This window comes from Mobula birostris, chromosome 19 (assembly GCF_030028105.1).
Source record: "Mobula birostris isolate sMobBir1 chromosome 19, sMobBir1.hap1, whole genome shotgun sequence".
Lineage (NCBI taxonomy): Eukaryota > Metazoa > Chordata > Chondrichthyes > Myliobatiformes > Myliobatidae > Mobula > Mobula birostris.
This window is the reverse complement of record NC_092388.1, coordinates 55945550-55967826: the sequence shown is the minus strand read 5'-3', so window position 1 is coordinate 55967826 and position 22277 is coordinate 55945550. Positions and strand designations below refer to the sequence as shown.

At 38.9% G+C, this 22277-nt stretch overlaps 1 protein-coding gene across 2 annotated transcripts in view; it reads left to right on the top strand.

The window, feature by feature from the left end:
- LOC140212615 (dysbindin-like) overlaps positions 1-22277 on the top strand; it is a 302042-nt gene that overhangs the window by 119760 nt on the left and 160005 nt on the right. For both annotated transcript variants that reach the window (XM_072283635.1, XM_072283634.1), the window contains exons 4-5: positions 3951-4011; positions 14880-15012. In XM_072283635.1, the coding sequence (XP_072139736.1) occupies positions 3951-4011; positions 14880-15012 (194 nt within the window). The remainder of the gene's footprint in view (positions 1-3950; positions 4012-14879; positions 15013-22277) is intronic.

Here is a 22277-nt window from a genome sequence, read left to right as displayed (position 1 = left end):
TAGTAAATCTTCTCTGTACTCTGTCAATTTTGTTGACATCTTTCCTATAATTCGGTGACCAGAACTGTGCACAATACTCCAAATTTGGCCTTACCAATGCCTTGTACAATTTCAACATAACATCCCAACTGCTATACTCAATACTCTGATTTATAAAGGCCAGCATACCAAAAGCTTTCTTCACCACCCTATCCATATGAGATTCCACCTTCAGGGAACTATGCACCATTATTCCTAGATCCCTCTGTTCTACTGCATTCTTCAATGCCCTACCATTTACCATGTATGTCCTACTTTGATGAGTCCTACCAAAATGTAGCACCTCACACTTATCAGCATTAAACTCCATCTGCCATCTTTCAGCCCACCCTTCTAACTGGCCTAAATCTCTCTGCATGCTTTGAAAACCTACTTCATTATCTACAACTCCACCTATCTTGGTATCATCTGCATACTTAGTAATCCAATTTACCACCCCATCATCCAGATCATTAATATATATGGCAAACGACATTGGACCCAGTACAGATCCCTGAGGCCCACTACTAGACACCGGCCTCCAATCTGACAAACAGTTATTCACCACTGCCCTCTGGCATCTCCCATCCAGCCACTGCTGAATCCATTTTACTACTTCAATATTAATACCTAACGATTGAACCTTCCTAATTAACCTTCCGTGTGGAACCTTGCAAAAGGCCTTAATGAAGTCCATATAGACAACATCCACCGCTTTACCCTCGTCAACTTTCCTAGTAACCTCTTCAAAAAATTCAATAAGATTTGTCACACATGACCTTCCACGCACAAATCCATGTTGACTGTTCCTAATCAGACCCTGTTAGTCCAGATAATTAAATATACAATCTCTAAGAATACTTTCCATCAGTTTACCCACCACTGACGTCAAACTCACAGGCCGATAGTTGTTAGGTTTACTCTTAGAACCCTTTTTAAACAATGGAACAACATGAGCAATACGCCAATCCTCCGGCACCATCCCTGTTTCTAATGACATTTGAAATATTTCTGTCAGAGCCCCTGCTATTTCCACACTAACTTCCCTCAATGTCCTAGGGAATATCCTGTCAGGACCCGGAGACTTATCCACTTTTATATTCCTTAAAAGCGCCAGTACATCCTCTTCTTTAATCATCATACTTTCCGTAACTAACCTACTTGTTTCCATTACCTTACACAATTCAATATCCTTCTCCTTAGTGAATACCGAAGAAAAGAAATTGTTCAAAATCTCCCCCATTTCTTTTGGCTCTGCACATAGCCGTCCACTCTGATTCTCTAAGGGACCAATTTTATCCCTCACTATCCTTTTGCTATTAATATAACTGTAGAAACCCTTTGGATTTATCTTCACCTTACTTGCCAAAGCAACCTCATATCTTCTCTTAGCTTTTCTAATTTCTTTCTTAAGATTCTTTTTTACATTCTTTATTTTCTTCGAGCACCTCATTTACTCCAAACTGCCTGTATTTATTGCAGATCTCTCTCTTTTTTCGTACCAGGTTTCCAATATCCTTTGAAAACCATGGCTCTCTCAAACTTTCAACCTTTCCTTTCAACTTAACAGGAACATTAAGATTCTGTACCCTCAAAATTTCACCTTTAAATGACCTCCATTTCTCTATTACATCCTTCCCATAAAACAAATTGTCCCAATCCACTCCTAAATCCTTTTGCATCTCCTCAAAGTTAGCCTTTCTCCAGTCAAAAATCTCAACCCTGGGTCCAGTCCTATCCCTCTCCATAATTATATTGAAACTAATGGTATTGTGATCACTGGACCCGAAGTGCTCCCCAACACATACCTCTGTCACCTGACCTATCTCATTCCCTAACAGGAGATCCAACACTGCCCCTTCTCTAGTTGGTACCTCTATGTATTGCTGCAAAAAACTATCTTGCACACATTTTACAAACTCCAAACCATCCAGCCCTTTTACAGAATGTGCTTCCCAGTCAATGTGTGGAAAATTAAAATCTCCCACAATCACAACCCTGTACTTACTACAAATATCTGCTACCTCCTTACAAATTTGCTCCTCCAATTCTCGCTCCCTATTAGATGGTCTATAATACACCCCTATAAGCATTGCTACACCTTTCCCATTCCTCAATTCCATCCAAATAGCCTCCCTAGACGAGTCCTCTAATCTATCCTGTCAAAGCATCGCTGTAGTATTTTCTCTGACAAGTAATGCAACACCTCCCCCTCTTGCCCCTCCGATTCTATCACATCTGAAGCAACCAAATCCGGGAATATTTAGTTGCCAATCACACCCCTCCTGCAACCATGTTTCACTAATAGCTACAACGTCATATTTCCAGGTATCAATCCATGCTCTAAACTCATTCACCTTTCTTACAATGCTCCTAGCATTAAAGTAGATGCATTTAAGAAACTCTCCATCTCTTACTCCTAAAGTTTCTTTTATCCTCCTTAAACAAATCTGGTTCATTGCACAGCACCAAATCTTAAATTGCCTTTCCCCTAGTGGGCTCGACCGGAAGTTGTTCTAAAAAGCCATCTAGTTGACATTCTACTAATGCCTTCTCTTGGGATCTAGCACACACATGATTTTCCCAATCTTCTTAAACATTGAAATCTCTGCCACCGCCCCCCCCCCCATGATCATTGTAACATTGTCCTTTTTATATGCCTTTTCTCTTTCTTGTTGTAATTTGCACCCCACATCCCAGGTGTGTATGTCTTTTTTTTTATCAATTTTTTTTATCCATGAAGTTTCTTAACAAGGATTCTGTATCTTCTGATCCTGATCAGATTTTATTTTTAACAATAAGCCACTCAATCCCCTCTGCCCACCCGCTTATCCTTTCTATACGATGTGTATGCTTGGATATTAAACTCCCAGATGTGATCTTCTTTCAGCCACAGCTCTGTATGGCCCTCACTGTCATACCTCTCAGTTTCTAACTGTGCTACAAGATCATCTACCTTATTTTGCAAACCGTGTGCATTCAAATATAACGCCTTCAGTCCTGTGTTCACTATCATTCTTTTTAATTTTATGGTCGGTGGACTGCATTGTCTTTGTACAGTACTTAATACCATGGAGCTGAAGTGAGCAATCTGCCGTGAGCCCTATGATGCAAGAGATTTTCCAGAGGACCTAAAAATGTTTCAATGTCATCCCTTAGGACCCCTTAGAAGGAAAAAACATAACATCCTTACTACTTTGTAGGATTCTGTGGCCCATGATCCCTCAAAATGAATTAGCTGCTTAAGGGGAAATGCTGAGTTCTTCAAGTCTTGACAACTGAGGCACAACAATGTCCCCAAAGAATCGGCCTGGTCTCATCAGCACCATCTGCGCAATCTGTGGTAGGTCTTGCAGATCCTGCTTAGAAATCCTCAGACCCTGCTTAGAAATCCTCAGACCCCTTGGAATCCATGAGCTGGTCTGGAAGTGAGTTACCCTTGACCATGAAAACAAAATTGATGAAGCAGTTGTGGTGCGGTAGATTAATATGATTCCATATTATCTCTGGATGTTCTCTTGTTGAGCTGCCATTCACACTGGACCTCATTCAGTAGCAGTAATAGCAAATAACTACTAGAGTTTCAAGGGCAGCTTTGTTATTTGCTCTGCTATTTAGAATTTTTTGAGGTAATATCGTTTATCTCCACTGTTTTCCCTTGGTACCTTTTTCCCAGTTCTTGTTGAGTTTTCTGTGTCTTAATTATTTGAACTTTATTTTCAATTTTCAAGCTCATATCTTTCAACATTAACTATAAAGTCTTTCTAAAACACTTTATATTGCTGTTCTTCTTTTACTGATTTTAAAAGAACGGTGTTTTTAAAGTTTGTATTTGATTGAAAATTAACTTGAGCATACTGGAGATAAAGATGAAAGTAGCTGACATTTCAAACAATGCAGGCACACCTTCATTTTTTATTTCTTTTTCAAAGGTATGAGAATACGTGGGCAGCCCTTCATAAACGAGCTGAGGACTGTGCTAAAGCTGGAGAGGTATGATATCCAACTATTTATTAACAATGCATTTATCCCCTGCTAAATGATCGGATAAATTTCCCCAACTATTGAATATCTCATAAGCAATAATTCTGGGATCCAATGTCTCTAATTTCATCAAGAGACTTTACAGTAGTACATGACTATCTGTGATTCCTTTTATCTGAGAATTATGTAGCTCTATACTTGTTATTGCTGCCTCATTGAGCAACCAACTACAAAATAATAATTTTACAAGCAAGCTATTGATTGCTTTGGTTAACTGAATGCAATTTTCTTTGCAGCATCATTGCAATGCATGGTAGTCATAGTGTTGTACAGCATCAAGACAGTTTCTTTGGGCTTCCATGTGTATGTTGACCATCATGACTATCTATACTCATCCACTTGATTGCATTAATTCCATATCCCACTGTCGTGTCCATTCACTACCTGTCCAGATGCATCTTAAAAATTTCTTCCTTCACCACCACCTCTGACAACTCATTTCAGATATTGGCTACTCTAGTTGTTATCAGATCCCATTTTGTCAGGAGTGCTTTTCCATTTCCTTAATCACATTAACAGAAGCAGGAATATTGCATTGCCAAATAAGATTATGTCCCCTCAGCTCTTGAGGACAAGATTAACATCTTGTAACCTCTTATTGAAGAAGGCTAATAGCACCAGAACCAATTTTGGCTGAGGTGTGGAGATAATGTTTTGATAGTTTGAAGCAATGATCTCATTCTTGATCCCTTCAAGGAACCAGCAATGTTGGAAGAATTTCATTCTGTTAGGACATCTCATGGGAAATATAGTCTAATCCTCGTTGAAAATAAGGGAAACATCTGTTTGACTGCATTTAATTGGCAACTGATAAAGCACATAATCTCTGAGTGATCTCCTCATTCCTTGATTGCTAGACTAAATGGCATTTTCATGTGTAGATAAGGGGTCTTAATGTCTTGACCCAGAATTAACAGCATTTTGGTGTTACACAGAAAGATTGCATTATATTGGAATTGCAATAATTGGAAAGTTGTCAGAATGGAGGAGGTTAGAAAGGTAAGGGCAATCCCATAAGGATTTGAACACTGAATTTTAAATTGTGTTCATAAAGGTTATAACATTGGATCAGTCAAAAGTAATTGTTTAACAGTGTGATTAAAGTCGAATAATTCAAAATTCCATTTTTATTGCATGATTAATAATTCTAATTAGGTCAGTTAAGAATGTTATGTTTGGATGATAGTTACTTAAACTTTAATAAATATTACTGTGCAATCAACAGTACTATTAAAATAATTAAATTTAAGCTGTTGTATTTGGGATTCATTTTAGTTGTAAACTTTTCAGCCAATGTTCTACCCCCAATACTAAAAGTGTAATTATAGTCTGTAAACTTATGCATGAATCAGGTGTTAAGATAAGGTTGATAATGAAGCTGCAATTACAATATTAAACTTAAACTTAGGGAATGTTATACTGAATTGTAGTCATGCCAACATAGAGAGCTTAATAAGGAAGAATGTGTCAGAGGATGTCTGAGATTTAGCTGCAGTGATGTAAAGAAATACATGGTAATAAATTTTAGGAACAAAAGTAGAAAATTGAAAATACATAGTAAAATGTGGTTGCAAGTATTACAGAGCAAAACTTCCAATATTCTTCTGGATTTTATAAACAAAAAAGCAAAGAATTTATAAATTTAAACGAGGCAATAGCACACCTATGGTTCATTTAGTCTTTCTAGTAACCACGTGGGCTGCCAGCGACAGTGGTAGAGACAGGTACGATAGGGTCTCTTAAGAGACTCCAGGACAGGTACATGGAGTTCAGAAAAATTGAGGGCTATGGGTAACCCTAGGTAATTTCTAAGGTAAGGACATGTTCGGCGTACCTTAGTGGGCCAAAGGGCCTGTATTGTGCTGTAGGTTTTTTGTGTTTCTAAAGTGTAACGTTTTAATTAAAAATTTAGTATCTATTATTGTCAAGTCAAGTCAAATTCATTTATATAGCACATTTAAAAACAACCCACGTTGACCAAAGTGTTGTACAGATTATTGAACAGGAAGAATATGGAGGAGATTTAAAAATTAAGTTTAAAGTAAAATTTATTATCACAGTACATACATATCACTGCTTACACCCTAAGATTCTTTTTCTGCGGGTATACTTAGAACAGTAACTGTGAACTGGCTCTGTAAACTGTGCAAATTCAGGTAATAGATAAATAGCAATAAATAACGAGCATGAAATAACAAGGTAAGAATCCTTAAATGAGTGTTGCTATCCCCTTTTGTACAAGGGCCTGATCATTAGGGGGTAGTAACTGTTATTTTTAAAATATGAGTTGTTGAATCTAGACATCTCTTGAAATCTCTGGACACAGCCAATATTTATATCTCAAATAATATGGAAAACTGACAACCATATATTTTGACAAAGTATTTCAGAGGAAACTTACAAGTACCCATTATATTCTCCAATTTATGGCAGGGATTATGCTATAAATTCAGTGCTTTGGGAGGACCAAAGGTTATAAAATATACTCAGTAAGTATGTTCTATTCATTTTAACCAAGTAATTTCAAGTAAAAAATTACACTGTGTAACGGCTATGCAGAAAAACATCCTTCATTTTTTTAAAATTAAGAATTGCTAAGCTTTATAAATTGACTTTGCTTTAGGTTATAAAAGCCACATTTAATTGCAATGCAATTCTTGGAAGTTTTTCAAAAAGTACAATACAGGTTTCCCCCGCCATCCGAAGGTAGAGCGTTCCTATGAAATGGTTCGTGAGCCGAAATGTCGTAAAGCGAAGAAGCAGTTACCATTAATTTATATGGGAAAATTTTGTGAGCATTCGCAGACCCAAAAATAACCTACCAAATCATGCCAAATAACACATAAAACCTAAAATAACAGTAACATATAGTAAAAGCAGGAATGATATGATAAATAAACAGCTTATATAAAGTAGAAATACTTTTCCACAATCATTGCCTGAACTGTTCTCCGTAGCGAAAATCTCACGCAAGCGCTGTCAGCAAAAACATGGCGCAAGCACTCTCCAGTAACCTTTAAGCTATGAAGCTGCCAAATCATACCAAATAACACATAAAAATACACAGCCGATATAAAGTAGAAATAATATGTATACAGTGTAGTATTACTTACCGGAATTGGGAAAATGCGAAGCACACTGATGATGGTGTGTTAGACTGAGTCGTTGGAGTTTGGGTGGTGCAGTGGCCCCCACCCTCTGGGCAGCGAACCGATACCGATCCACGAAGCATGCAGTGGTAGCCGGGAGGCATATAGCACATCTTTAAGAAAAAAGCTGAAATAAACATACTAATTAATTAGATGCCACCCGGCACGTAATTGTCAGCCGAGATCATTGCCGATTGCATCGCCTCTGATCTGGGCCGACAATTACGTGTCGGGCGGCGCCTAATTAATTAGCATGTTTATTTCGGCTTTTTTCTTAAAGATGTGCTGTGTGTCTCCTGGCTACTGCTGCATTCTCCGCGAATGGGTATCTGTCCGCGGCCTGGGTGTTGGGGTGGTGGGACACTGGGGTGTCATCTCGTCATCTGTTTCCATTAGAGCAGGCAGCTCATCTTTTCCTATGACTGCCTGCCTCGATGTCAAAGGTTGAGGTTCATCGTCTGCTGTGGCTGATGTGGAACGCTTGTTTGACTGCTGAGCCTTGCGCATTTTTCTATCATACAGTTCTTTGTAAGCACTCAAACCATCCTGCAGATATCCCCTAAACTGACGTACCCTTTCAAAACTAAAGTCGTACTTTATCATTACTCATTGGGTTTCGATTGTTATCCTTACCTCTTCCAATTGCATCAGCTCTTCATCTATCAGTTCTTAGTCATGAGATGCCAAAACCTCTTCAAATTCATCTTCGTCAGCTTTCACAAGCCAAACTCACTTAGTCCTTACTTCGTTCACCACGATCAAGACACTTAATTATGTCTAGTTTTACGCTAAGTGTAACACCCTTACGAGCTCTTTCAGGCTTTTCCGATACCATAGAACTCATCTTGCAAATGGCTGCTCACAGGCACGTGTTTAAGCAATGCCGGCAAGAATGCTGTTCCGAATCCGGGGGAGAGCGGCTGCGCGGGTCGCGTGCTGCCTTTTATCGTGCGCTGCTTTTTTTGTAACAGTGAAAACACCTTCTGTTAGCAAAAACAGGGTACTAATGTAGGTGTTTCGTAACAGTGAGGTTTCGTAAAGCGAACGTTTGAAAAGCGGGGGACACCTGTACTGTAGATTTTCTGTTTTTTATTTTAGATTTCCAGTGTCTGCTGTTTTTTGATTTTCAAATACTGTCACTTTCCCTTCCCCTGCACATGTGATTTCAAGTTCTGATTTGTTGTATTGAGATAATTAATAAAGTGACTACTCCATCTAGTGGTTGTTTTATACCCTTAATAATTTTGCTTGTACTGTATTGTTGTCTCAAAGGTTTTTAGTGATATACTCACCCCAAAAACTAAGTCATTAAATTGAATTTCAGAAAGGCAGAGTTTGTGCAGATGCGTCAAAGACTTCAGAAGGTAAACTGGAAGGAACTGCTTGACGTTGAGTCAGCTGAGGAACAATGGGGTAGATTTAAAGAGGTAATACAAACAATGCAGGAAATGTTCATAACCAAGGTCAGGAGAAACAACAAAAACAATAGATCAACTACATGGATCAATAGTGGTATACATACAACATTATTGAAGAAAAGACAGCTATATAAGGAATACTCAAAAAATAGTAATGATGTGAACCTTAGGGCATATGAAAATATGAGAACTATAGTCAAGAGGGAAATTCAGATCGCCAAAAGGCAGGTTGAGAAGGATATTGCTGATAATGCTAAGAATGACCCCAAGAGATTTTTTTTGATACTTTAGTAGTCAAAGAAAAGTCAAGGAGGAAGTTAAGTGTATTGGGAATAATAGAGGGGTGATAAATTATGCAGAGAAGGACATAGTGGGTACTCTTAACTCATATTTTGCTGAAGTATTCACCTGTGAAGATGTTAGGAATATGTCATTAAGTGTAGAGAAAAATAAGGTTGTTTTAAGTAACTTAGAGATCTTAGAAAGTGAGGTCCTGCTTCAGCTGAAGAGGCTGAAAGTTGATCTTCAGGGCCAGACAACATGTATCCAAAGGTACTTAAAGAGCTCTGTGGTTATATATACAAGCCCCTAACATGTATTTTTCAAAAGTCAATGAAGACTGGTGAAATCCCAAAGGACTGGAAATGAGCTAACATTGTTCCGGTATACAAGAAGAGTGACTGCACTGACTCTGGTAACTATAGACCAGTAAGCTTAACGTGTATCGTAGTAAGATAATGGAAACATTAATAAGGAATGAGGTGGAAAAGCAGCTGACAGGAACAGGCATGTTAGCAGAAGGCCAGCATGGGTTCAGAAAGGGGAAATCAGGTTTTACTAATATGATAGAGTTCTATGAAGAGACAACTAAAATTTATGATAACAATAGAGCGGTTGATGTCATTTACTTGGACTTTCAGAAGACTTTTGACAGGGTACCCCACAAGAGGTTAATAATCAAATTGCAGGAGATAGGGATTCAGGGTAAGGTGTGCAAATGGGTGCAGAATTTGCTCAAAAACAGAAAACAAGTTATGGTGAGAGGATCATTTTCACATCTGGAAGATGTTATAAGTGGGGTTCCGCAGGGATCAGCTTTGGGGCCGCCACTGTTTTTAATTTAGGTTAATGATTTGGATAAGCACATAACAAACAAACTAGTAAAGTTTGCAGATGACACAAAGTTAGGGGGACAGGCTGATAATCGGCAACAGAATCAATACAGTTAGATCTGAACAAAATCCAGATGTGGGCAAATAAAATTTAATGTAAGTAAATGTAAAATATTACATACAGGAAGTAGAAATGTTAAATATACAATGGAGAGTCTTGAGTTAGAAAGTGCACTGTATGAGAAGGATTTGGATGTCCTGATTGACTCATCATCTAGACAATGCTCAGAAATGATTAGGAAGGCTAATCTAATTTTGGGTTATATAATGTGCTCGGTGGAGTTCAAGTCGAAAGACGTTCTCCTTAAGTTGTATATAATGCGCTTGTGAGGACACATCTTGAGTACTGTGTGCAATTTTGGTCTCCATATTTTATGAGAAATGTGAAGGCAGTGGAGAGAGTTCAGAGAAAGGCAGCGTGACTCATTTCAGGGCTGCAGGGTATGAGCTAAGAAGAAAGCTTGAAAGAATGAAATCTTTTTAGCTTAAGTAGATGTAGAATGAGGGGGGCGTCACATGATGACATAGGATTGAAACGTGTAAATCCAGCTCGCCCATAAAAATTCAGCAAAGTACCGTTTAAACAAAGTAAAGTTAATAAATACTTTCGAAAATTACTTATAAACTTCGTAAGACTACTCTACGATATGCCTCGCAAACCGTAACAGAAGAAGTCTGTTGTTGTGAAGTTGCCGCGAGATGGGAAGAAAAAGGGGCCTACTGCAGCGATGGAGCCTCGGATTCAGGTTGGATCTCCTCCAGAGGAGACGCATTTTATCTCTGGCGTAGAAGAACGGGGAGCAATGGCGCCGGTAGCGGTCTCTCGGAAGAAGATGCCGGAATTGCGCATGCGCAAATCGACACAATTTAAACTACAAGAACCGACAGCCACTGCAACTGAAAGTGACTCAGAGTCAGAATTGGATATCGCAGAGAATACAGATGAAGAAGAGGAGGAAGAACTGGAAGAGATTGGAAGTAAAGGAGACGATGGAGACATAAGAGAGGCTTTATTGCATTTAACGGCTGAATTAAGAAAATTAAGAACAGAGCTTAGAGACGTGAAAATGTGCTATGATAAAGCTATGAAAAGACAGGGCAAAATGGATAAGAAACTTCAGAAGATGGAAAGAACAATCGAGCATATTAACGATAGAGTGGAACAAACAGAAAATAATGTGCTTGTCTGGAACACGGAAAGAAATCGACTCTTGGAGAAAGTGGACGTATTGGAAAATTTTAGTAGACGTAATAACATTAAAATTGTTGGTCTCAAAGAAGGTATAGAGGAAGATAATCCAATAGAATTTTTTCAAAGATGGATCCCGAAAACCTTGCAAATAAAAGAGGGAGACCGATCAATTGAAATTGAGCGGGTACATAGAGCTCTGAGACCAAAACCACAAGATGACCAATATCCACGATCAATTTTAATAAAATTCTTAAGATTTCAAGACAAAGAAAGGATTCTACAGGCCGCTGCTCAAGCTGACAAGAAGAGAAAAGGGCCACTGATGATAGAAGGGAAGAAAATTTTTTTCTACCCTGACATAAGTTATGAACTTTTGAAAAGAAGGAAGAAGTTTAATCCAGTGAAAAAAGCCCTATGGGATCACGGTTATCAATTTATATTGCGTTATCCTGCGACCTTGAAGATTTTCTTGCCTGGTGGAGAGAAAACATTTTTTGACGATCACTGGAAAGCGGAGGAGTTTGTGCGAGATTCTTTGAATATTCACCAGATACAAGAACAAACCTAAGGGAGCGAGATGGACTGATGATGAAGACTGGATCAAGGATTAGGCCTGTTGAATTTTTAGGCGGATGAATATATAAATATATTATTAATTATATGAGGGAGGGGAAGAAAGGTTAAAATTTGAGGAATATTAGCTGGGAATAATAACATTAATTTTTTTCTATATATGTATAATTTTTTGTTACGGGTTTGCTGGAAGAAACACTGTCCAATCGCTACGTTATTCATGTGTGCAAGCGTGGCAGTAGCCACGACCCGCACAATGGAGGGGGTAGTGTTGTGTATCTTTTCATTCACAACATTAGTGGGGGGGGTATTTTGTTTTTTCTTTTTTTGTATCTTATCTATCTTTTTTTTCCTTTTTGCCTGGATGATTGGGAGGGCAACACATAGCAACATGGTAAAGTTCAAAGAGATTCCCCAGGGAACTATAATAGTTGAGAAGCTAAGTAATGTTTTAGATTTTAAGAGATAAATATGTAACATTTTTGAATATTTGGAGCCCTTATTTATAGCTCCGATGATGAAGATCTGGGTTCCTTGGGGGAAAGTAACAAATATATATTACATTTATTTTTATCCCATGGAGCATGTGCAAACCTTCCAATATTCAGGCGATTCCTTTTTTTTTCTTTTTTTTCTTTTTAGGTAGGAGTATATATCGGGGGGGGAGAGTTAAGGGGAGGGGGGAGGGTAGATATTTTTTTTCTCATGTATCACTTGAAAGCTCAATAAAAATTATATATAAAAAAAAAGCAGATGTAGAATGAGAGGAGACATAATAGAAGAATTCAAAATCATTAAGGTTATAAGTAAGTGGATAGTAAACTCGATAATTATTTCAGCGCACTGTGTATATAGGAACTTGGCAAGCTTTGTTAGGCTGAATGGCCTGATCTTGTCATAAACTTTCTACTGTTCTCATTTTAGTTGAATATTTATTGTACTTTTCAATCACAGAACACATAAGAAATTGGTGCTTAGGACTTGAGAATGACTATTTTACTCAGTGCTTTATTCATCAATTTTTAAATTTCAAATACAGGTGTCCCCCGCTTTTCGAACGTTTGCTTTACGAAACCTCACTGTTACGAAAGGCCTACATTAGTACTCTGTCTTTGCTTTCAGAAGGTGTTTTCACTTCTACGAAAAAAAAGCAGCGCGCGATAAAAAATCAGTGTGCGATAAAAGGCAGCGCGCGCCCCGAGCAGCCGCTCTCCCCTGCATTCTCGCTGGCATTGCTTAAACACATGCCTGTGAGCAGCTGTTTGCAAGATGAGTTCTAAGGTATCGGAAAAGCCTAAAAGAGCTTGTAAGGGCGTTATGCATAGCGTAAAACTAGACATAATTAAGCGTTTCGATCGCGGTGAACGAAGGAAGGACAAAGTGAGTTTGGCTTGTAGAAGTTGATGAAGGTGATGTTGAAGAGGTTTTGGCATCCCATTACCAAGAACTGATAGATGAAGAGCTGATGCAATTGGAAGAAATAAGGATAACAATCAAAGCCGAATGCAGTAGCGATCTGAACGTGAAGCAACTGCGTGAGATTTTCGCTGCAATGATAAAGTACGACTTTAATTTTGATAGGGTATGTAGGTTTAGGGGATATTTGCAAGATGGTTTGAGTCCTTACAAAGAACTGTGTGATAGAAAAATGCGCAAGGCTCAGCAGTCAAGCAAGCCTTCCACATCAGCCACAACAGATGGCGAACCTCGACCTTCGACATCAAGGCAGGCAGAGATAAAAGATTACCTAATGAAAACAGACGACGACAAGATGACACCCCAGTGTCCCACCACCCCAACCCCCAGGCCACGGACAGATATCGATTCACAGAGAATGCAGCGGTAGCTGGGAGGCACACAGCATATCTTTAAGAAAAAAGCCAAAATAAACGTGCTAATTAATTAGGTGCCGCCCAACACGTAATTGCCGGCCCAGATCAGAGATGACGCAATTGGAAATCGGCAGTGACCTGGGCCGACAATTACGTGCTGGGCGGCACCTAAATAATTAGCATGTTTGTTTCGGCTTTTTTCTTAAAGGTGTGCTGTGTGCCTCCCGGCTACCTCTGCACCCCTGCATGCTTTGCGGTTCGGTATCGGTCGGCAGCCTGGAGGGTGGGGGCCACTACACGACCCCAACCTGTGATGACTCAGTCTAACACACCATCATCAGTGTGCTCGGCGCTGTCCCGATTCTGGTAAGTGATACTACACTGTACATACATTATTTCTACTTTATATAGGCTGTGTATTTTTACGTGTTATTTGGTATGATTTGGCAGCTTCATAGCTTAAAGGTTCCTGGAGACCGCTTGCGCCGTGTTTTTGCCAACAGCGCTTGCGTGAGATTTTCGCTATGGAGAACAGTGCAGTAATGATTATGGAAAAGTATTTCTAATTTACATAGGCTGTGTATTTATCATATCATTCCTGCTTTTACTATATGTTACTGTTATTTTAGGTTTTATGTGTTATTTGGCATGATTTGGTAGGTTATTTTTGGGTCTGCGAGCACTCACAAAATTTTCCCATATAAATAAATGGTAATTGCTTCTTCGCTTTATGACATTTCGGCTTATGAACCATTTCATAGGAACGCTCTACCTTCGGATGGCAGGGGAAACCTGTATTGGCACAAGCAGGTTCCTTGTACTCTGATCTCCATCACTGTGTCTATTATAGTCAAGATGTTTTATGTATGGTTAGAGACATTTTTTGTTATTTCCTCCTAATATTTGAGGAGTGGCTTTCTCTTTACTTAAACTTTCCGTAAAGGAGCAATTAACATGGTGTAGGCTCTTGTGCCTCACTTGCAAACTATGATGAGTTGAGATTCTCCAACAGTACATCACTTTTCATTTAACAGATGTTAAATGATCCACTGAGTTCCTCCAGCAAATTGTTTATTACTGCACATTCCAGCATCTGCAGTGTCATGTGTCTCCTTTCCTCATTTAATGTTTTTTAAGAATTTGTGTATGATCTTATCTCTGATTCAGATATGCATTTCTGGAGGGCTGTTTAAAAACTAGTGATAGCTAAACTTTTTTCATTCTGATAATTTTATTGATGTAAAATAAGGGAAATAAACAGTTGAAGATTATATGGCATTATTATTACCTACAGAAATCCACTGCAGACAATTCAATTGATTGCTGAAAAACATAGAATTATCTCATTACTTCAATTAAAAAATGTTAGGTGTGACAGCACATGTGGGAAATTAAGGTTAAAAATATTTCGTTCTCTTTCCAGTTAGCCCATAATTAAATTGTAGTTTTTCAATTGCATTTCCATCTGGCTTAACTTTTAGGTAGTAGATGGCAAAGTGGTGGTCCTATCTGCATACTGGGAAAAGAAAAAGAATCACTTAATGGAACTGCAGGAACAACTCCAAGAAATCCCAGCATTATTAGCAGGCCTGGATGCCCTGACAACCAAACTTGGTAAGTTTTTTCTTTAATTAGATCCTATTAATGGTCATTGGGTGGCAGTCTGGAGATACATCTCTACCAAAGGAGGTGTGAGGCGCTCGTTCACTCCACTGGCCTGCAAGTCTTCTTGGGCAAGGTGTAGCCTCCCCCACCCCACCCCACCTTAAAAATCAGGGTTTCATGAAGCCATGGGAGCAGGTAGTGAATGGCTGTATGAACAGCTGATGCATATCACTAGTCCTGGTTGTGTGACCACCGATGCCTAGCAGAAGAGTATTGTATGTGCCTGTCAGTATAAATGGTAAAGATGACAGGAGTATGGAACCTTGGTTTTCAAGAGATATTGAGGCCCTGGTTAAGAAAAAAAGGAGGTGCAAAGCAGGTATAGGCAGGTAGGAACAAATGGGGTGCTTATGGAGTATAAGAAATGCAAGGGAATATTTAAAGAAATTAGGAAGGCTAAAAGAAGGCATGAGGTTGCCCTAGCAGATCAGGTGAAGGAGAATCCTAAGGGATTCTACAGAAATGTTGAAAGAATTGCAAAGAACAAAATTGGTCCTCTGGAAGATTGGAATGGTAATCCATGTGTGGAGCCAAAAAAGATGGGGAATTCTTAAATAAATTTTTTGCTCTGTATTTACTCGGGAAATGGACACGGAGTCTATAGAAGTGAGGCAAAGTAGAATCAATTTCATAGACCCTATACATATTACAGAGGAGGGGTTTTTTGCTGTTCTGGGGCAGACTAAGATGGATAAATCCCTAGGGTCTGACTAGCATCTTGCGCGAGGCTAGTTCAAAAATTGACGAAACCCCAACAGAGATATTTAAATCATCCTTAGGGACAGATGAGATACCAGAGGATTGGAGGGTAATTAATGTTGTTCCACTGTTCAAGAAAGGCTGTAAAAATAATAGGCTGGTGAGCCTGACATTAGTAGTGGGAAAGTTATTGGCGGGTATTTTGAGGGACCGAGTGTATGACCATATAACAATTACAGCATGGAAACAGGCCATCTCAGCCCTTCTAGTCCGTGCCGAACTCTTACTCTCACTTGTCCCACCAACCTGCACTCAGCCCATAACCCTCCATTCCTTTCCTGTCCATATAGCTGTCCAGTTTAACTTTAAATGACAACATCGAACCTGCCTCAACCACTTCTGCTGGAAGCTCGTTCCACACAGCCGCCACTCTCTGAGTAAAGAAGTTCCCCCTCATGTTACCCCTAAACTTTTGCCCTTTAACTCTCAACTCATGTCCTCTTGTTTGAATCTCCCCCACTCTCAATGGAAAAAGCCTATCCACGTCATCTCTATCTATCCCTCTCATAATTTTAAATACCTCTATCAAGTCCCCCCTCAACCTTCTACATTCCAAAGAATAAAGACCTAACTTGTTCAACCTTCCAGTATATGTAAGTATTTGGATAGACACGGACTAATTAAGAATAGTCAGAATTGCTTTGTGTGGTAGGTTATGTCTAACCATTCTTAGAGCTTTTCCATGAAGTTACCAGGAAGGTTGATGAAGGCAAGGCAGTGGATGTTGTCCACATGGACTTCAGTAAGGCATTTGAGAAGGTATTGCATGGGACATTGGTCAAGAAGGTTCAGTCGCTCGGCATTCAAGATGAGGTAGTAAATTTGATTAGATATTGGCTTTGTAGGAGAAGCCAGAGGGTATAGTAGATGGTTGCATCTCTAACTGGGGGCCTGTGACTAGTGGAGTGCCACAAGGATCAGTGCTGTGCCCCTTGTTTGTCATCTATATCACTATATCAATGATCTGAATGATAATGTCCTTAAGGGATCAGCAGATTTGCAGATGACATCAAGATTGGGGTTGTAGTGGGCAATGAGGAAGGCCATCATGGTTTGCAGCAGTATCTGAACCAGCTGGGAAATGGGCTGAAAAATGGCAGATAGAATTTAATGCAGACAAGTGTGAGGTACTGCACTTCGGTAGGACCAACCAGGGTAGGTCCTACACAGTGAATGGTAGGGCAATGAGAAGTGTGATAGAACAAAGGGATTTGGGAATGCAGGCCCATAATTTGTTGAAAGTGGTGTCATAGGTAGATAGGGTCATAAATAAAGCTTTTGGCACGTTGGCCTTCATAAATCAGTGTATTGAATACAGGAGATGGGATGTTACGTTGAAGTTTAAGAAATTGAAGAGGCCTAATTTGGAGTATTGTGTGCTGTTTTGGTCACATACCTACAGGAAAAATGTAAATAAGGTTGAAAGAGTACAGAGAAATTTTCAAAGAAGAGGACACTTGCAGATGCTGGAGGAACTCAGCAGGCCAGGCAGCATCCATGGAAAAAAGTACAGTTGGTGTTTCAGGCTGAGACCAGCGTTTTGTGTGTATTACAGAGAAAATTTACAAAGATGGTACCAGGTCTAGAGGACGTGAGTTACAAGGAAAGATTAAATAGATTAGGACCTTATTCCTTGGAACCTAGGAGATTGAGAGGAGATTTGATAAAGGTATACAAAATTAAGAGGGGTATAAATAGGGTGAATGCAAGCAGGGTTTTTCCACTGAGATTGGGTGGGACTACAACCAGAAGTCATGGATTAAGGGTGAAAGGTGAAAAGTTTAAGGGGAACATGAGAGAAACTTCTTCACTCAGAGGGTCGTGATAGTACGGAATGATTTGCCAGCACAAGTGGTGCATGCGAGCTTGATTTCAACACTTCAGGGAAATTTGATTAGGTAAATGGATGGTAGGGGTATAGAGGGTTATGGTCCCGGTGCAGGTCGATGGGAGTTTAAATGGTTTGACATGGACTAGCTGTGTCAGAGGGCCTGTTTCTGTGCTGTACTTTTCTATGACTCTGTGATGCTAGAGGGTGGGGGTGGGGGAGTCACTCAGCGTGCAAAGACACTGCCTAGAAGAAGGCAATGGCAAACCACTTTAGTAGAAAAATTTGCCAAGAACAATCATGGTCATGGAAAGTCCATGATTGGCCACAGCATATGGTGTGGCATATAACGAATGAACGATTAATGCTTATAGTGCCTAGTTCTTGTGTGTGTTTTTTTATTGGTAATGCATTCTGGAGTGTTTAGTTGCAAACCCCTTTTGCAGATGTGTAAGTAAGGTGATCCTGCAAACATAATTTGGAGTTTTAAACTACAAACATTGCAGGCTAAAATGTCATGATCTCTAGTTTTTTTTTTAAAAGGGCAGTTGCAGTTTGTTTCAAAAAGTATTTCTAAATACTTTCATTACTGGTAAACTTTGTTATAGTGAAGAATGCTGTTACATTGAGGCTCAGGGTTACACTGATATCTTGTCTGATTATTGAGTGAATAGAATGTGGAAGCTTTAGCCAGAGATACCTCTTCATATCTATAGTATGTATTAGTGCAAAAATAGTACCCAAAATTGGAACTCTTCATGCATTTTTATACATACATCTGAGAGTAGGGAATATAGATTACTGTAAAATGAAGTTAATGGAGGATGTTAATTATGGTAATCAAAATTCTACTTTTTATAATGAAACACCAACAAATATCTGGAAACATATTTTGGGCACCTTGTAATATCTGGGTAGCTGTGTATGACGGCAATGAGTTTTGCGTTTTTTTTCCCTGGGGTTCTTGGACAGGAGGGAAAGATATTTTTTCTTTTATTTCAGGCTTTATAGATATTTGTAAACTTTGTAGAAATCAGTTTTATGCCTATTTATATTTAATATCAGCAGTTTTGTAATTTGAATTGTTTAGAAGTTCCAGTGCTTTGTTGTATCTTGTAATTTAAGTGAATGGTAAGGTTTCTGATGTGGGCACATGGCCAAGTGGTTAAGGCATTGGACTAGCGACCTGAAGGTCGTGAGTTCGAGCCCCAGCCGAGGCAACATGTTGTGTCCTTGAGCAAGGCACTTAATCACACACTGCTCTGCGACAACACTGGTGCCAAGCTGTATGGGTCCTAATGCCCTTCCCTTGGACAACATTGGTGTCGTGGAGAGGGGAGAGTTGCAGCATGGGCAACTGCTGGTCTTTCATACAACCTTGCCCAGGCCTGCGCCCTGGAGAGTGAAGATTTTCCAGGTGCAGATCCATGGTCTCGCAAAACTAACGGATGCCTTTACCTTAAGGTTTCTGATTCACAGTTCTGCAGTGATGAGTTAACAGTACCTTTATTTTCCTGTTGTAAATATGGTTTAGCTGTATGATCTTGATGAAATGACTTTCTATAAAGCATTTGACTGTTAACACTTTGATTAGATGTCTTGAATCTGTGATATTATTAAAAAAAGTTTGATGTGAAACATCAATACTGAATATATCCTTGTTTCATGTAAAATCAGAAAGCGATCAAGATTGTTTAATGTCATTTCATGTAAGGAGAATAAAATATTTGTTACTTTGGATCCAATGCAGCACAAAAAACACGAAAGATAAAGAACACAATGATAATGATAATAAATACACACCATAAATATAAATACATAAGATAGCTTATTCACATTGATCATTTATATAACTTATATGTCTATAGAGTGATGCGAGGCTGCACATAAAGTGATTGATAAGAAATAATAAAGTAGTAGTGGAGTTAATGGGTGGAGGTGTTGATCAGCCTTACTGCTTGGGGAAAGAAACTGTTTTCGAGTCTGGTGGGCCTGATGTGGATGCTAACAACAGGAATTCTGCAGATGCTGGAAATTCAAGCAACACACATAAAAGTTGCTGGTGAACGCAGCAGGCCAGGCAGCATCTCTAGGAAGAGGTGCAGTCGACGTTTCAGGCCGAGACCCTTCGTCAGGACTGATGTGGATGCTCGTAGCTTTCTCCCTGATGGAGTGGGACAAACAGTCCATGAGCAGGGAGTATGGGATCCTTCATGATGTTACTGGTGCTCTTCTGACACCTTTCATACTGAATGTCCTTGATGGTGGGTAGGCTGGTGCCTGTGATGCATTAGGCAGTTCTGACAACCTGTTGTGGAGCTTTCCCATCTGCCGCAGTGCAGTTTTCGTACAAAGCCATGATGCAGCTTGTTAGGATGCTCTCTACTGCATATCTAGAATAACGTGAGCATGGATGTGCAAAGTGCAACTCTCTTGAGCCTCTTCATGAAGTAGGGCAGTTAGTGAGCTTTCTTGACTATGTAGGATACGTTCTGGGGCCATGAGATGGTTATGTGTGATGTATACTACCATGTATTTGAAACTGCTCGCAGTTTTCACTGCTGTGCCACTAATGTAATGGGGTGTGAGTAGTGAATATCTTCTAGGTTTAGTTAGTTCAATTATGAAAATATGTATTCAATAGATAGTTTTCTATTTACTTTCACAGAAATCGTATTGTTGTTGATAAAGTCAGTATTTAATACATATCCCTAAATGGCCTTGGAATAACTGGTTTTGAACCACTTTCTTGACTAGTGTCGTCTTTGAGAGATTACATTGAGTTTACTGTGTGTACTGTATGCTGTTCCGTAGCATTTTGATCTAATAATGAAGGACTAGTGATTATGTTAACTTAGAGAAGTACTTCTATACATTGCAAGCCCGTACATCTGCTCCTGTTGTTTTCCCACCTGATAAAGGTTGTTGCTTGGTAGCATGCTATTAAAGATATGATTTTCTACAATGTGACTTGTGGATTCTACAGATTATTAGAAGGGAGCAAATGCTTAGGGCGACAGATAGAATAAGTCAGGTGGGCAGATTTCTCTTGGATATTCTTAAATTTTTCATTGGAGCTCCACTTATTCAGACAATTTAGAAAGTTACATCAGACTGCCGACGTATGGTTTGCAGATAGTGAGAAGACTTTGGGAAGGTGGGTTATCACAGAATACATGTGACCAATCCAGTTACACTTCTGTTCAGTCTTGAACTCCAGGATGTTAATGGTGGTGGAATGTGACAGTCATAATACTTAGAGCAGTTTTAAGACCACTTGAGTCCTGATCACAAACAATATGAGATAGTATTTTACGTGCTATATCATTAGTGTTTAGTATTTTTGTTATGCTGAATCAAGGCCTTATTTGTTCTGAGGTGAATGTGAAAGATACAGAGACATTATTTTGATGCAGGATAAAGGAAATTACTTTCTGTATCCTAAACAGTATTTATTTCTTCATGCACAATAGTTATACAGATTATTTTGTCATTATTACATTACTTGGTGATGTCTGCAGATTTACTTTTGTATTTCTTCAGTTTACAGTGTATTAACTGCACTTAAAATATATGGAATGTGCTAAGGCGTGTTCCTGAAATTTAAGTGCAAATCTTTCTTCTTCCTTTCCCAATGTTCAGATAATCAATTTTCCTGTTTCTGTGTACTATTGTTTGTGACACTTAAGGGGCATCAACAGGTGGAGGTTTGAGAGAGGCAGAGGTGAGGTAAAGTGATATTGTTGGTGTGCAGTTGCAATCTATTTGGTTGCTTTTATTGAGGGGTAGCATGTGAGGATGAGAACTAGCCATGGCAAAGGATCAAATAAAACAACTTTAAATTATTGAGCCCCTGCCATTAATTTCCCTATCAGAGTAAATGGTCTTCACTCTTTTAAAGCTTTTCATAATTTAATTCTTTTCCAGTATTTACAGTATCTGTCGAAGGAGAAACAGATAATGCTTCATGTCATTCTGATGAAAAGTCATAAATCTGAAATGTTAATGCTGTTTCTCTGTCCACAAAAGCTGCTTTTATTCCAAATTTACACTATTTGCAGTTTTTTTGATTTTCAGTATTTCCAGTGGCCTTGGCATCATTCTGCCAAACATATTCAATACGGAATACAATACTAGAATCCAACTGATGCTTTACACAAATTAATTAAATTATTTTTCTGGATGAACTCTAGGCTCTTCATTATATAACTCAAAATTCAATATGCTGCATTGCTTTTATCTATATATACTTGATCTTACAGTAAATTGGAAGCATGAAATTCAAGGTGTATTCTCAACTTCGGTATCTTTTGCATCAAGTATATACAGATTCTTTTTTGTTTTTAGCTCCTCCCCAAAAAGACATTGTGTTACAACAATCCACGTTAAATACCCTTCTGAAGGTATTGATTTCCCTCTGAAATGGAGTTAGGCAGAGAATGGTACTGGCAATCCTGTCGTTCATAAAGTATTGTATGGAGGAATAATGCATTGAGCAAATGCTTAAAAGCTTAACTTTTTTGTACATTTTATTAGATCACTGTCTATTAATTGGCAACTATAGTGTTCCTTATTATTACACAAATAAATTTAGGTTCTCAAAATATTTTTCATCCTCATCTACATA